Source organism: Anolis carolinensis, chromosome 1, assembly GCF_035594765.1.
Source record: "Anolis carolinensis isolate JA03-04 chromosome 1, rAnoCar3.1.pri, whole genome shotgun sequence".
NCBI lineage: Eukaryota > Metazoa > Chordata > Lepidosauria > Squamata > Dactyloidae > Anolis > Anolis carolinensis.
In genome coordinates, this window is record NC_085841.1 from 255185500 (window position 1) to 255198324 (window position 12825).

Consider the following 12825-nt stretch of genomic DNA (forward strand, 5'->3'; position numbering starts at 1 on the left):
CAGGGTGGGAAGGGGGGGATATGATGCCCATTGATAGGCATGGATCCCTTTGGCACTCCCTCCTGCCCAAAAGGAAAAGGCAAGCAGGGGCTTTTATCCCCGTTCTCCTCACCTATCCTCTGGGGTGTAACAATTTTTCCTTTTCTCACCCTAATTCCTTGGCTTGGAGAGCCATTCCCCCCCCCCCCCAATCCCCTCCCAGGAGAGCCAAAGCGGCTCCTTTCAGTGTTTCGGAAGCAACAGTCTCTGCTAAGTAGTCTGAAAGTCCATTTTGAGGAGAGAGGCAGCCGCTGGGCATCTATCTGCCTCCTCCTCCACTCTTGGGCGCTTTGGCAAGAGGGGGGCATCAGAGAGAGGAAGCAGAATGAGGGGGAGAGAAAGGCGGTGGAGGAGAGAGAGTGGGGAGAATGAGAGAGGAAGGAGAAGAAACAGAGAGAGAAGGGAGAGGAGACTGAGGGGAGGGGAGCAATAGGGAGAGGAAGAGAGAGGAAGCAGGGAGAGAAAAGAGAAGAGACAGAGGGAAAGGGGAAGGGGAGTGAGGAGGGGAGCAATAGGGAGGGAAAGAGAGAGAGGAAGGAGGGAAGGAAAGGAAGGAAGAGGATGGAAAAGAGAGGGGGAGGGAAGCAAAAAAAGAGGGAAAGAGAGAGAGAGGGAAAGGAGGAGGGCGAGAGGAAGAAAAAAGGGAAATAGAGAAAATGTGTTGTTGAAGGCTTCCGTGGCTGGAATCACTGGGTTGCTGTGAGTTTTCTGGGCTTTATGGCCATGTTCCAGCATTCCCTACTAACATTTCACTCACATCTATGTCAGACATCCTCAGGTTGTGAGGTCTATTGGAAAGTAGGCAAGGGAGGTTTATATATCTGTGGGAGGTACAGGGTGGGAGAAAGAATTCTTGTCTGTTGGAGGCAAGTATAAATGTTGCACTTGGCCAACTTGATTAGCTATGAATGGCCTTGCAGCTTCAAAATCTAGCCGATTCCTGCCTGGGGGAATCCTTTGTTGGGTGGTGTTAGCTGGCCCTGACTATTTCATGTCTGCAATTCCCCTGTTTTCTGAATGATGTTCTTTATTCACTGTCCTGATTTTAGAGTTTTTTAATACTGGTAACCAGATTTTCTTCCTTTCTGTTAACACTGTCCACATGCTTGTGGATTTCAATGGCTTTTCTGTGTAGTCTGAGATGATAGCTGTTAGAGTAGTCCAGCATTTCTGTGTTTTCAAATAATATCCTGTGTCCAGGTTGGTTCACGAGGTGCTCTGCTATGGCTGACTTCTCTAGTTGAGTCAGTCTGCAGTGCCTTTCATGTTCCTTGATTCGTGTTTGGGCAACGCCACGTTTGGTGGTCCCTATGTAGACTTGTCCACAGCTGAATGGTATATGGTAGGAATCAGCCAGGACTTGAAGCTGCAAGGCTTTTCAATGCTAACCAAGGTGATTAACTGCAACATTCACACTTGTTTCCAACAGACAAGAGTTCTTTCTCCCACCCTGGGCATTATTCAGCCAGGTAGGAATCAGCCGGGCCTTGAAGTTGCAAGGCTTTTTAATGCTAATCAAGGGGATTAATTGCAACAGTCACACTTGTTTCCAACAGACGAGAGTTCTTTCTCCCATCCTGGACATTATTCTACAGATACATAAACCTCCTTTGCCTGTATATACCTCACAACCTCTGAGGATGCTTGCTGGCCTCACTATGATTTTCAGATGATGTGATGTGATTCTAATACTGAATGTAATTGTTTTTAAATGCTTTAATTGTTTAATATGTATTTTTTTTTTAAAAAAATCAATTGATTTTAAGTGATTGTATGTTTTCAAGGCAAGAAAATATGGTTGCCATATGTAAGCCGCCTTGAGTCCCCTCCAGGGTGGAGAAAGGCGGGGGTAGAAATATGGCAAATAAATAAATAGAGGTGGGCGAAACGCCAGGAGAGAATGCTTCTGATGCATGGCATTCTGAAACAAACTCACAGCAACCCAGAAATAGAGAAAGGGAGGAAGAAGGAGAGAGAGAGGGCCCTTCCAGACAGCCCTATATCCCAGAATATCAAGGCAGAAAGTCCAGCATTATCTGAGTGTGGACTGAAATAACCCCGTCCAAAGCAGATATTTTGGGATTTTTTGCCTTGATATTCTGGGATATAGGGCTGTGTGGAAGGGCCCAGGGGGGGGGGGGGGGGGGTTAAAAGAGAGAGGGAAAGGAATGCGCGGGAACAAAGAGGAAAGTGAGAGTATGTCTCTCCCACCCACGCCTTCCTCCCTCTGTGCTTTCCTCTCCTTCCCATCCTTTCACCTCAACTTGTGCCTACTAAAAGCCAGGCCTGCCCCTAACGGGTGGGAGAGCGGAGGGGAGGATGGACATAGCAAAGCAGGCACCCACAGGAGCCCCTGTGCCGGGGAAGGAGGAAGGGAGGGGGTTTGGTTTGTGGTCCCCGTCCGCCCGGCGCGCCCTCCTACCTGCTCTTGCTGCTGCTGCTGCTGTTGCTGCTGCGCCTGGCTGCCCCTGTTGTTCCCCGGCGGCGCCTGCTGCTGCTGCTGCTCCTTCTTCATGGCTGTCATGGCCCAGGGGGAGAGAGACGTCCGGGCGCCCACTACCCACGCTGCTGCCTCTCTCTCACTGCTGGTCCGTCGGGCGCCGGGGCATGGCACGTTTGACACAAGCCCCAACCTGCGAGCGCCTTGGTGCCTGCCTGTACCGCAATCCCTCCACACGCACCGGAACCCCGAAGGAGAGCAAGAGGATGGAGCGAGCTGGCAGCTCTACGAGGCGGTGGCAGCGGCCACCTGGGACTTGAGGGGCATCGCTTCCGAAAGAGGCTCCTCAGGGAAGGCGCTTGCAAAGGCGGCCAAAGCGGCGGCGGGTCTGCCCGCCTTTCTCAAGTCCGGTGGTTCTCGCCTACCAGTTCCCTTCGCTTCCCTTTAGCTCCACCGCAGGGACAGAGGCACCGCTCCTCTCCTGGCTTTCCCTCCTCAGCTGGAAGAGACCATTCGGACGCTGAGGAAGAGAGGGAGGCGCCTCGGCGGCTGGTTGGTGAGGAATAGGGTGTGTGTGTGTGTTTTTTCCCCCCTCTGGCGATGCTACCAGCCCGGCTGCCTTCTTCTTCTACCTGGGACTCCTTCTGCTGTGGCTCCCCCCTCGCCAACTCACACCCAATTTCCCTTTCCCTCCCTCTCCCTCTCTCTCCCTCTCCGCCTCCTTTCCGGCTGCGCGCCCAATGATGGCTCGATTGAATCTTCTCCTGCACTTTGCGTGGGGCGCGCAAAGCGGGGGGAGTGGAGAGGAAGGCGGCGAGGCACAGCGGAGTGGATTGGGGTGGGAAGGCGCACGGCCAAGATGCGGTCCTCCCGGGGGACCTCCTCACACCAAGCTTGGCGCCACTTTCAATCAAGAGGGAGGGGGCTTTAAACACACCTCACAACCTCTGAGGATGGCTGCCACAGATGTGGGCGAAACGTCAGGAGAGAATACTTCTGGAACATGGCCATACAGCCCGAAAAACACACACAACAACCCTGGGCTTTAAGCAGCTCAGCCAGACAGGTCCTGGGCTTCACCAAACTACAAACCCCATAAATCTGCAGGAGGCAGAAACCGGATTTAAAGTAGATTCATACTCTAGTGTGGCTCGCACACACATGCACACAGGCCTGTAGCCAGGGTTTTTTTAGGGGTCCAACCCCCCCCCCCCCCCGAATTTTTTCAGGTTAAAAAAAACCTGGTTTATTCATGAATTTTAACTGGTTAAGCAAATCCCCATGCTAAGTCTATGAGACGCAAAAAATTAAGAGTCCCTCCAGGCACTATCTCAAGCAGATATTGACAGGTCTGAACCCGGGGGGCGGGAGCGGGTGACTCAGGGGTTCAAACCCCCCCCCCCCCAAATTTCAAAACCCCTCCCAAAAAATTTTTTCTGGCTACGGCCCTGATGCACAGGACCCAGTAGCTGCCCTGTTCCTAAGCAGACCCCAAGACTCTGGACTTTTCCCCCTGCCCTGCTGGTTGTGTTTCTCCACCCCCCCCCCCCAAATAAATACATAAATAGGCTTCTGCTCCTAAACCTTCTGCAGGATGGGTGAGCTAAGGACAAGAAAGGGGGAGACCATTACATAGAATCGTAGAGTTGGAAGAGACCTCATGGGCCATCCAGTCCAACCCCATTCTGCCAAGGAGCAGGAAAACTGCATTCAAAGCACCCTTGACAGATGCCATCCAGCCTCTGCTTAAATGCCTCCAAAGAAGGAGCCTCCACCACACTCCAGAGCAGAGACCTCCATTGCTTAACACTGGCATGGGAAAACTTTTATACCCTGGGTGGGACAGGCCTGGGAGGGAGAAGGTCTAGGAGAGGGAGGAACCAGGAGGGAGTGGGGCAGGGTCCAGGTCATCCTCAAATTGTTTTCCTGGCCTAAGGGCAGGGATGCTCACCCCGTCCTTATTGTTGTTGTTGTTGTTGTTGTTTATTGATTCAGTAACTTCCAACTCTTTGTGACCTCATGGACCAGCCCACACCAAAACTCCCTGGTGGCCGTGGCCACCCCTAGCTCCTTCAAGATCAAATCGGTCACTTCAAGGATACCATCCATCCATCTTGCTCTTGGTCGGCCCCTCTTCCTTTTTTTTCTTCCATTTTCCAGCATCATTGTTTTCTCCAAGCTTTCCTGTCTTCTCATGATGTGGCCAAAGTACTTCATCTTTGCCTCTAATATCCTCCCCTCCAGTGAGCAGTCAGGCATTATTTTCTGGAGTGTGGTCTGGTTGGATCTTCTTGTGGTCCAAGGCACTCTCAGGATTTTCCTCCAACACCACAGTTCAAAGGCATCTATCTTCCTTCGCTCAGCCTTCCTTATGGTCCAGCTCTCGCATCCATAGGTTACTAAGGGGAATACCATTGCTTTGATTATGCGGACCTTCATTGCCAGTGTGATGTCTTTGCTCTTCACTATTTTATCAAGATTGGTCACTGCCTCCATGTTTTCTCCCTCTCTTTGCCAGCTATCAATCAGTTTGGTTGCCATAATCTTGGTTTTCTTGATGTTTAACTACAACCCAGCTTTTGCACTTTTTTCTTTCACCTTGATGATGAGGCTCTTCAGCTCCTCCTCGCTTTCAGTCATCAGATTGATATCATCTGCATATCTAAGGTATCTTCTCTGCTTAAATGCCTCCAAAGAAGGAGCCTTCACTACACTCCAGAGCAGAGAGTTCCATTGCTTAACACAGGCATGGGCAAACCTTTTTGCCTTGGCGCCATATTGTGGCCCCAGCCAAAATGCATAAGCTTAACATCTCATCTGGGAAGAGACTTCTGTAAATGGAGGATGAGAGTATAACAAAGCAATGCTTGATGGAGCAATATAAGAGGGGAGGTTGGGCTCAATACTGGTTGGCCCTACTCCATCAGTATGTTGATGGGTCAACAACAATCCTAATGCAGTTGGGCAAGAAGGCGATTAGAGATAAAATCTTTGAAATGAATGCATCTGACAACCTGCGGTCTAGTAAACAGCAAGGTTTCACTACTTGGTATCTACTAATAAAGAGTGACCAATATTGTCAACAATATCTTCAATATTTAAGGTCTATAGACCTTAGAAAAGCATTTACAGCCCTGTGCTTCCGAACTATGCCATCAAGTTGGCTAGAGGGAAGATGTAGAGGGATCCCTTGTGCCCAACAACTTTGTATATGTGGGTCGGAGGAAAGGGAAGATTTAATATACTGTCTGTTACATTCCCCTTCTGGGAGCCCTTTTGAAAGAAAGGGCAGCATGACAACAGTCAGCAGTTATCTGTGACTTGTTAGCAGATTATTCCAAAAATGTAACATTAAAGGTTGCCACATTTGCAGTCACAGCCCAAAAAATCTGAGCTAAACTAGTAAAGTCCACAGTGGAAGCTAGAATTGGAAATGGAAATAGTTTGGGATGATACAAATCAGACATTGTTATTGTTATCACATCACTGCTACTGTAATTTTAAAACACCAGTATATAGAATAAGATTTAATGGTTATATTGGAAAATAGTTATTGTACTTTTAAAGGTTGTATATTATTTGATGTCATGGCCTATGGCTGGTACAATAAACACTTCAATCACAGTAATAAATGTATAACTTTCCTCTTCTTGCAGCTCAAGGCAGGCTACAACAGGGTTAAAACAGCGATAAAACACAACACTACATATCTACACACACACACTTGTGTTTATTTATAGGTAAGGTAAAGATTAAGGTTTCCCCTGATGTTAAGTCCAGTCGTGTCCAACTCTGGGGGTTGGTGTTCATCTCCATTTCTAAGCCAAAGAGCTGGCGTTGTCCATAGACAAATCCAAAGTCATGTGGCCAGCATGACTGCATGGAGTGCCGTTACCTTCCTGCCAGATCGGTACCTATTGATCTACTCACATATGCATTTTTTTGAACTGCTAGGTTGGCAGAAGCTGGGGCTTAACAGCGGGAGCTCACTCCGCCTCCTGGATTTGAACCTGGGACCTTTCGGTCTGCAAGTTCAGCAGTTCAGCGCTTTAACACACTGAGCCACCGGAGGCTCCCTTGTTTATTTTTATATATATAGCTTATTTTGGAATTCCAGCTAAGGGTTGCTCAACTGGCAAGATGAAGTTTGTAACTCTTACTTTTCATGTCTTCTTCCTACTAGTTGCCTTGAGACCCAGGTTTGAGAGGTAGTTAGGGTGTAAAATAAATACACTGTTGATTTACATAATCTATGTAAACTTTTACATAGCCCCCACTGGCACAGCAGGTTAAACCGCTGAGCTACTGAACTTGCTGACTGAAAGGTTGGTGGTTCGATTCTGGGGAGCGGAGTGAGCTCCCGCTGTTAGCCCCAGCTTCTGCCAACCTAGCAGTTCAAAAGCATACAAATGTGAGTAGATCAATAGTTATCACTCCGGCGGGAAGGTAATGGCGCTCTATGCAGTCATGCCGGCCGCATGACCTTGGAGGCATCTACGGATAATGCCAGTTCTTCAGCTTAGAAATAGAGATGATCACCAACCCCCAGAGTCAGACACGACTGGACTTAATGTCCAGTAAACCTTTACCTATGTAAACTTTTATTATAGTAGTGGTTATTAGAAATATCTTTTATGCCTTAAAAAGAGGCATTTCTTAAACCAGATCCAGGGGGGTAAGTAAACAGTAGGATTCTTTAAAGGCAAATCCTAGTTTTATAAGACAGTTTAGACAACCAACAATTTATAAGACAACTAGCTGTGCCCGGCCACGCGTTGCTGTGGCTTAGTCTGGTGGAGTTGGTCAGTCTACATTAGGTTGTATTTATGCTGTGACCTCCACCCTTCTTTATACTCACATTAGTAGTAGTATTTGAAGTCTGTTACCTTCTTCAATTTTTGTGTTGATTGATAATTGCTTGAGATCCCTGTTGTCTTTGGTTTGTTGTTAATTGTAATGTCTGATTCTGCTGAGTGCGGTTTATATTTTTATTATGGTACAATAGTCCTTTTTTTGTTTTGCCTGTGTAGGTGTTTATTATTATTGTTGTTGTAGTGATTATGAAGGTTGGATAAGTTAGATGCTACTGTATTGTTTTTTGGAGGCTCAGTGTAGCACTGACTGGCCTCTCAGCCTCAGTGCCTGGCTGTTTCTTGCCTGTGATGGTGTTGATTCTTATTGTTGTTGTTGTTGTCATTGTTATTATTGTAATTGTTTTTTTGGAGGCCAAGTGTGAATGTAGGGATTGGGGAGGTGGATGAGTTGTGTTGTCAAATGTTGTATTTGTTATAGTCACAATGCGTTGTTGTGAGTTTTGTGGGTCTGGATTGTGGTTTTGTGGTGTGGTTGTGTTGTTACAACTGAGAGGCAAGGCTTTTGTGTTGTGTTGCGAAGTTTTGTATTTCTGGGTCGTTTAGTTGTGTGCCAAGTTTTGTATTTCTGGGGCGTTTAGTTGTGTTGTTATAGTCACGATGCATTGTTGTGAGTTTTGTGGGTCCGGATTGTGGTTTTGTGGTGTGGTTGTGTTGTTACAATCGGGAGGGAATGCTTTTGTGTTGTGTTGCCAAGTTTCGTATTTCTGGGGCGTTTAGTTGTGTTGTTATAGTCATGATGCGTTGTTGTGAGTTTTGTGGGTCCGGATTGTGGTTTTGTGTTGTGGTTGTGTTCTTACAACTGGGAGGCAAGGCTTTTGCGTTGTGTTGTCAAATTTTGTATTTCTGGGGTGTTTTGTTGTGTTATAGTCACAATGCGTTGTTGTGAGTTTTGTGGGTCCGGATTGTGGTTTTGTGGTGTAGTTGTGTTGTTACAACCGGGAGAAAAGGCTTTTGTGTTGTGTTGTCAAGTTTTGTATTTCTGGGGTGTTTAGTTGTGTGCCAAGTTTCGTATTTCTGGGGCGTTTAGTTGTGTTGTTATAGTCACAATGCATTGTTGTGAGTTTTGTGGGTCCAGATTGTGGTTTTGTGGTGTGGTTGTGTTGTTACAACCGGGAGGCAAGGTTTTTGCGTTGTGTTGTCAAGTTTTATATTTCTGGGGCGTTTAGTTGTGTGCCAAGTTTTGTATTTCTGGGCGTTTAGTTGTGTTGATATAGTCACGATGCGTTGTTGTGAGTTTTATGGGTCCGGATTGTGGTTTTGTGGTGTGGTTGTGTTGTTACAACCTGGAGGGAAGGCTTTTGCCTTGTGCTGCCAAGTTTCGTATTTACGGGGCGTTTAGTTGTGTTGTTATAGTCACGATGCGTTGTTGTGAGTTTTGTGGGTCCTGTGTGGTTTTGTGGTGTGGTTGTGTCATTACAACTGGGAGGCAAGGCTTTTGCATTGTGTTGCCAAGTTTTGTATTTCTGGGGCGTTTAGTTGTGTTGTTATCGCATGATGCGTTGTTGTGAGTTTTGTGGGTCTGGATTGTGGTTTTGTGGTGTGGTTGTGTTGTTGTAACCTGGAGGCAAGCCTTTTGTATTGTGTTGCCAAATTTCGTATTTCTGGGATGTTTAGTTTTGTTGTTATAGTCACTGCGCAAACAACTTTATCATTTTATATATATAGATTTACTGATGTAATGCCACATCAGCTCATAGCCAGCTAGATGAGGAACTTGTTGTGTGCTTTCAAGTCTTTTCCAACACATGGCGACCCCAAGGCAACCTATCATGGGGGTTTCTTGACAAGATTAGTTCAGAAAAGGTTTGCCTTCAAAGGAGGTTTCCCAAAGAGTGTGACTTGCCCAAAGTCACCCAGTTGGTTTCCATGAGCAAGTAGGGATTTGAACCCTAGTCATCGTCCAGTGCTCAAACCACGACACTGCACTGAATTTATTGTCAGGAAAGGAGATCTGTTCCTTGCCAGTGTCCTATATGGATGACTTTAGGGGAACCTGATCAACACATGGAAGAAAGGCAGGCTATAAATGTAGTCAGATTATTCATGCCAATGCTTGTTTCATATCTTTCTTGTTGAACAACTCAGTAATGACAGAACAAGTAAGATCTGCATAAATGCCCAAACTTTGAAATGACCACTGCAAATCAAACATGAAACTTCCTGAACATCTAACATGTTTCAGATGTGATTTTTTATTGTACAGATGCATTAAGGGTTTGCAGAATATTAAGCAAAAGTGATTGCTGTAGTCTACAGACATCCTTACAAAGCAGGAGCCCCGATGGCGAAGTGTATTAAACCTCTGAGCTGCTGAACTTGCAGACCGAAAGGTCCCAGGTTCAAACTCCAGGAGCGGCGTGAGCGGCCGCTGTTAGCTCCAGCTCCTGCCAACCTAGCAGTTCGAAAACATGCAAATGTGAGTAGATCCATAGGTACCGCTCCGGCGGGAAGGTAATGGCGCTCCATGCAGTCATGCCGGCCACATGACCTTGGAGGTGTCTACGGACAACACCGGCTCTTCGGCTTAGAAATGGAGATGAGCACCAACCCCCAGAGTCAGACATGACTGGACTTAACATCAGGGGAAACCTTTACCTTTACCTTACAGACATCCTTACAATATCTTTTCCTACGATCTAGTAGTCAGATTAATAGTAGGCAATGCATCCTTTATGACACTTATTTCTGCTCATTCCCTTGAGTCCTACAGTGCACCTCTGCTGTGAAATTAATGCAGTTGGTCACCACTTGAACTGTCATAGACCAATGCAGTGCAATCCTGGGAGTTGTAGTTTTACACGGTCTTTAGCTTTATCTGTCAAAGAGTGCTGGTGCCTCATCAATTTACCACTCCCAGGATTCCATAGCAGTGAGACATAGCAGTTAAAGTAGAGTCAAATTGCATTAATTTTACAGTGTGGTTGCACTCCTCACCTGCTATCGTGCACCAGAATCAGCAATAAAGGCAGTTGAAGCATGCAATCTCCACTCACAGCTCCACAAAGTCTGCATGTTTTTGTATTCTTATTTTCTAGTTAGATTTAGAGAAATAGCCCAACAACTAGGAGATCTGCCATCTCTCAACTCCAATTTCCTGTCTCTCAAGTGGTAACTCTGTTTCGCTGCATTCATAACATTGATTGTCAAAACTAATGAGAAAGACAGTGAAGCACTCTGCATGCCAAATGTATTAAGTACGGTAATAAATAAATAACCAATGCTCCACTTAAAATGGCTCGATTTTGAAAGATCCTCCATGCCTCTTTTAGGCAAACCATCTACCAGCAATTCTAGTCCAATTTGAGATTTAAGGCTTTTAAAAAAAAAGTTGAAAATTATATCAACAGTTATCAGTTAAAATGTCAGAAAGATGCGATGAAAGTGTCCCTAAATCCCAGAATGCTTGAAGATTCAGATGACCGACAAGAATCATATACTTCACCAGGCCTTTATTCTGCATTATACCTTATGTGAAGTATCAGAGGGAACTCAGAGCAGGTTACTGTCAGAAATGATCTAGGTGAATCGGCCCTCTGAGGCAGCAACTGTTGTCTTCAGACAGCTTAGAAGCATATCCAGAATATCAGCATCTCATCCTTTTTTTTTACCCTGGATATTTTGTGTCGTTCATATTCAAGTGATGTGTTAAATGAAAGTGTCCTTGGCACACTATTGTAATATGTTGTGGATGTTTTGCAAGAAATAAACTTTGTTTTTCCTATGAATGTAAACTTGAGAGCTCAGGGTTAATTGTATTTGCTTGATGTGTCCCTGTATGACACATGTACTGACATGGGTTCAAAATATATGAAACAGCAGTATGGGAAGGGACATAGCTTAGTAGCTGAGTATGTGATGCATATAACGTGGCTCAGATTCAAAGGCTGGACCTACCATGAAGCAGGCTGAGGTGACTGCCTCAAGTGACAAATGAGGTGGGGGAGAGAAGTGGCAGAAAGTGGTTGGAAGACCAAGCTGCATGCATACTAAGCAGCCTGCTCTGTGCTCTCAAAGGTTTTCTCTGTCCTCAAATAAGAAGGGACAGCTAGAACCGAAGTAAGATTCAACTATCAGTCTGGTCAGCTTCTGTAAATAAAACAGAGTGCCATTTTGTCTTTTGCCTTAGGCAGCGCAATTTCTTGGGTTGCCCCACCACCACACATGCAATCCCTGCATCTCCAGGAAGGACCAGTGAAAATCCTTCCCAGATTTCCAAAGACAATGTAGACAGTACTAAACCGTAAGGATCAATGGCTGCCTCAGTAAAAAGCAGCTTCCTAATGTTTAGATATATACCTGTAAGACATAATATGAACATCATGATACTGATAAGAACAAAAAAACTAAACTATAACACAGCTATCATATAGACACATATTACACATAATAACAACCTACCGCATAAACATTGGATCAAATACTGAATCCAGCTACCTTTTTTGTGTGTCAGGAGCGACGTGTGAAATTGCAAGTCGCTTCTGGTGTAGGAGAACTGGCCGTCTGCAAGAACGTTGCCCAGGGGATGCCCGGACGTTTTGATGTTTTTAACCATCCTTGTGGGAGGCTTCTCTCATATCCCCGCATGGATCTGGAGCTGATAGAGGGAGCTCATCCACACTCTCCCCAGGTTGGATTCGAACTGGCAACCTTCAGGTCAGCAACCCAGCCTTCAAGTCATCAGTCCTACCGGCACAAGGATTTAATCCACTGTGCTACCGGGTGCTCCAGAACTATCTTATATTTGGTAATTTTAATCGGCATTTTACCTGTTTGTAATTGTTATATTTATTTTAATAGTGTACTGTTTTATCATGTTTTACTCCACCTCAAGTCACAAGAAGAGGTGAGTATTATTATTGTTATTATTTTGATGTAATATACTGTTCTGTTCTGCAGTGTACCACCCACCCAACTCAAGTTGTGTGATGGGTTAATTGGATTCATCTAAATTACTGTTGGAATCACAGACGCCTTAAAGGGCCAGACTTAAAAGTGTCTTCAAAACAGAGTTTATTGAAACAAAAGGAAAAAAGGCTCAGGGATACTTAAATGCAGTTCCACTGGTCAAAAACTCAAAAAAAAACAAACCAGATTTGGTTCAAAAGGGTAAACAAAAATGTAATCCAGATCAACTGGATGCAAAAAGCAACAAGTCAAACAAAGTGCTCTAAGACAAAACAAAACGCACAGTACACAAATGGTTAACAGAGGGAGTTGCAAGAAGAGAAGCGCCGTCAGCCAAAGTCCAAGGTCGAAGCACAAAGAAACCAAAGCAGCGTTGCTCCAATGTCTACAGAAGCAGAGTCTCCAGCCAAACCGGTTCAGGTCCAAACTGCAGATCCAAACATGAAACAGGCAGCAGCAAGACTACAAAAAATTTCCCAATACCCAGCACACGAACGCACATCAACACCTTGCCTTCTGCAAAGACCCCTCACCCCTGAACCCATTCTGGAGAAACATACGGAAATC

General features: G+C 45.7%; 1 protein-coding gene across 3 annotated transcripts in view; it reads right to left on the minus strand.

The window, feature by feature from the left end:
* Positions 1-12825, minus strand: part of dpp10 (dipeptidyl peptidase like 10) — a 798815-nt gene that overhangs the window by 372695 nt on the left and 413295 nt on the right. The window contains exon 1 of one of the 3 annotated variants that reach the window (XM_003214894.4): positions 2462-3173. The exons of 1 other annotated variant lie outside the window; for it this stretch is intronic. In XM_003214894.4, the coding sequence (XP_003214942.1) occupies positions 2462-2563 (102 nt within the window). In that variant the 5' untranslated portion in view covers positions 2564-3173. Of the gene's footprint in view, positions 1-2461; positions 3196-12825 lie in introns of those variants that run through there. One more of the 3 variants, XM_008109657.3, reaches the window with a different exon arrangement.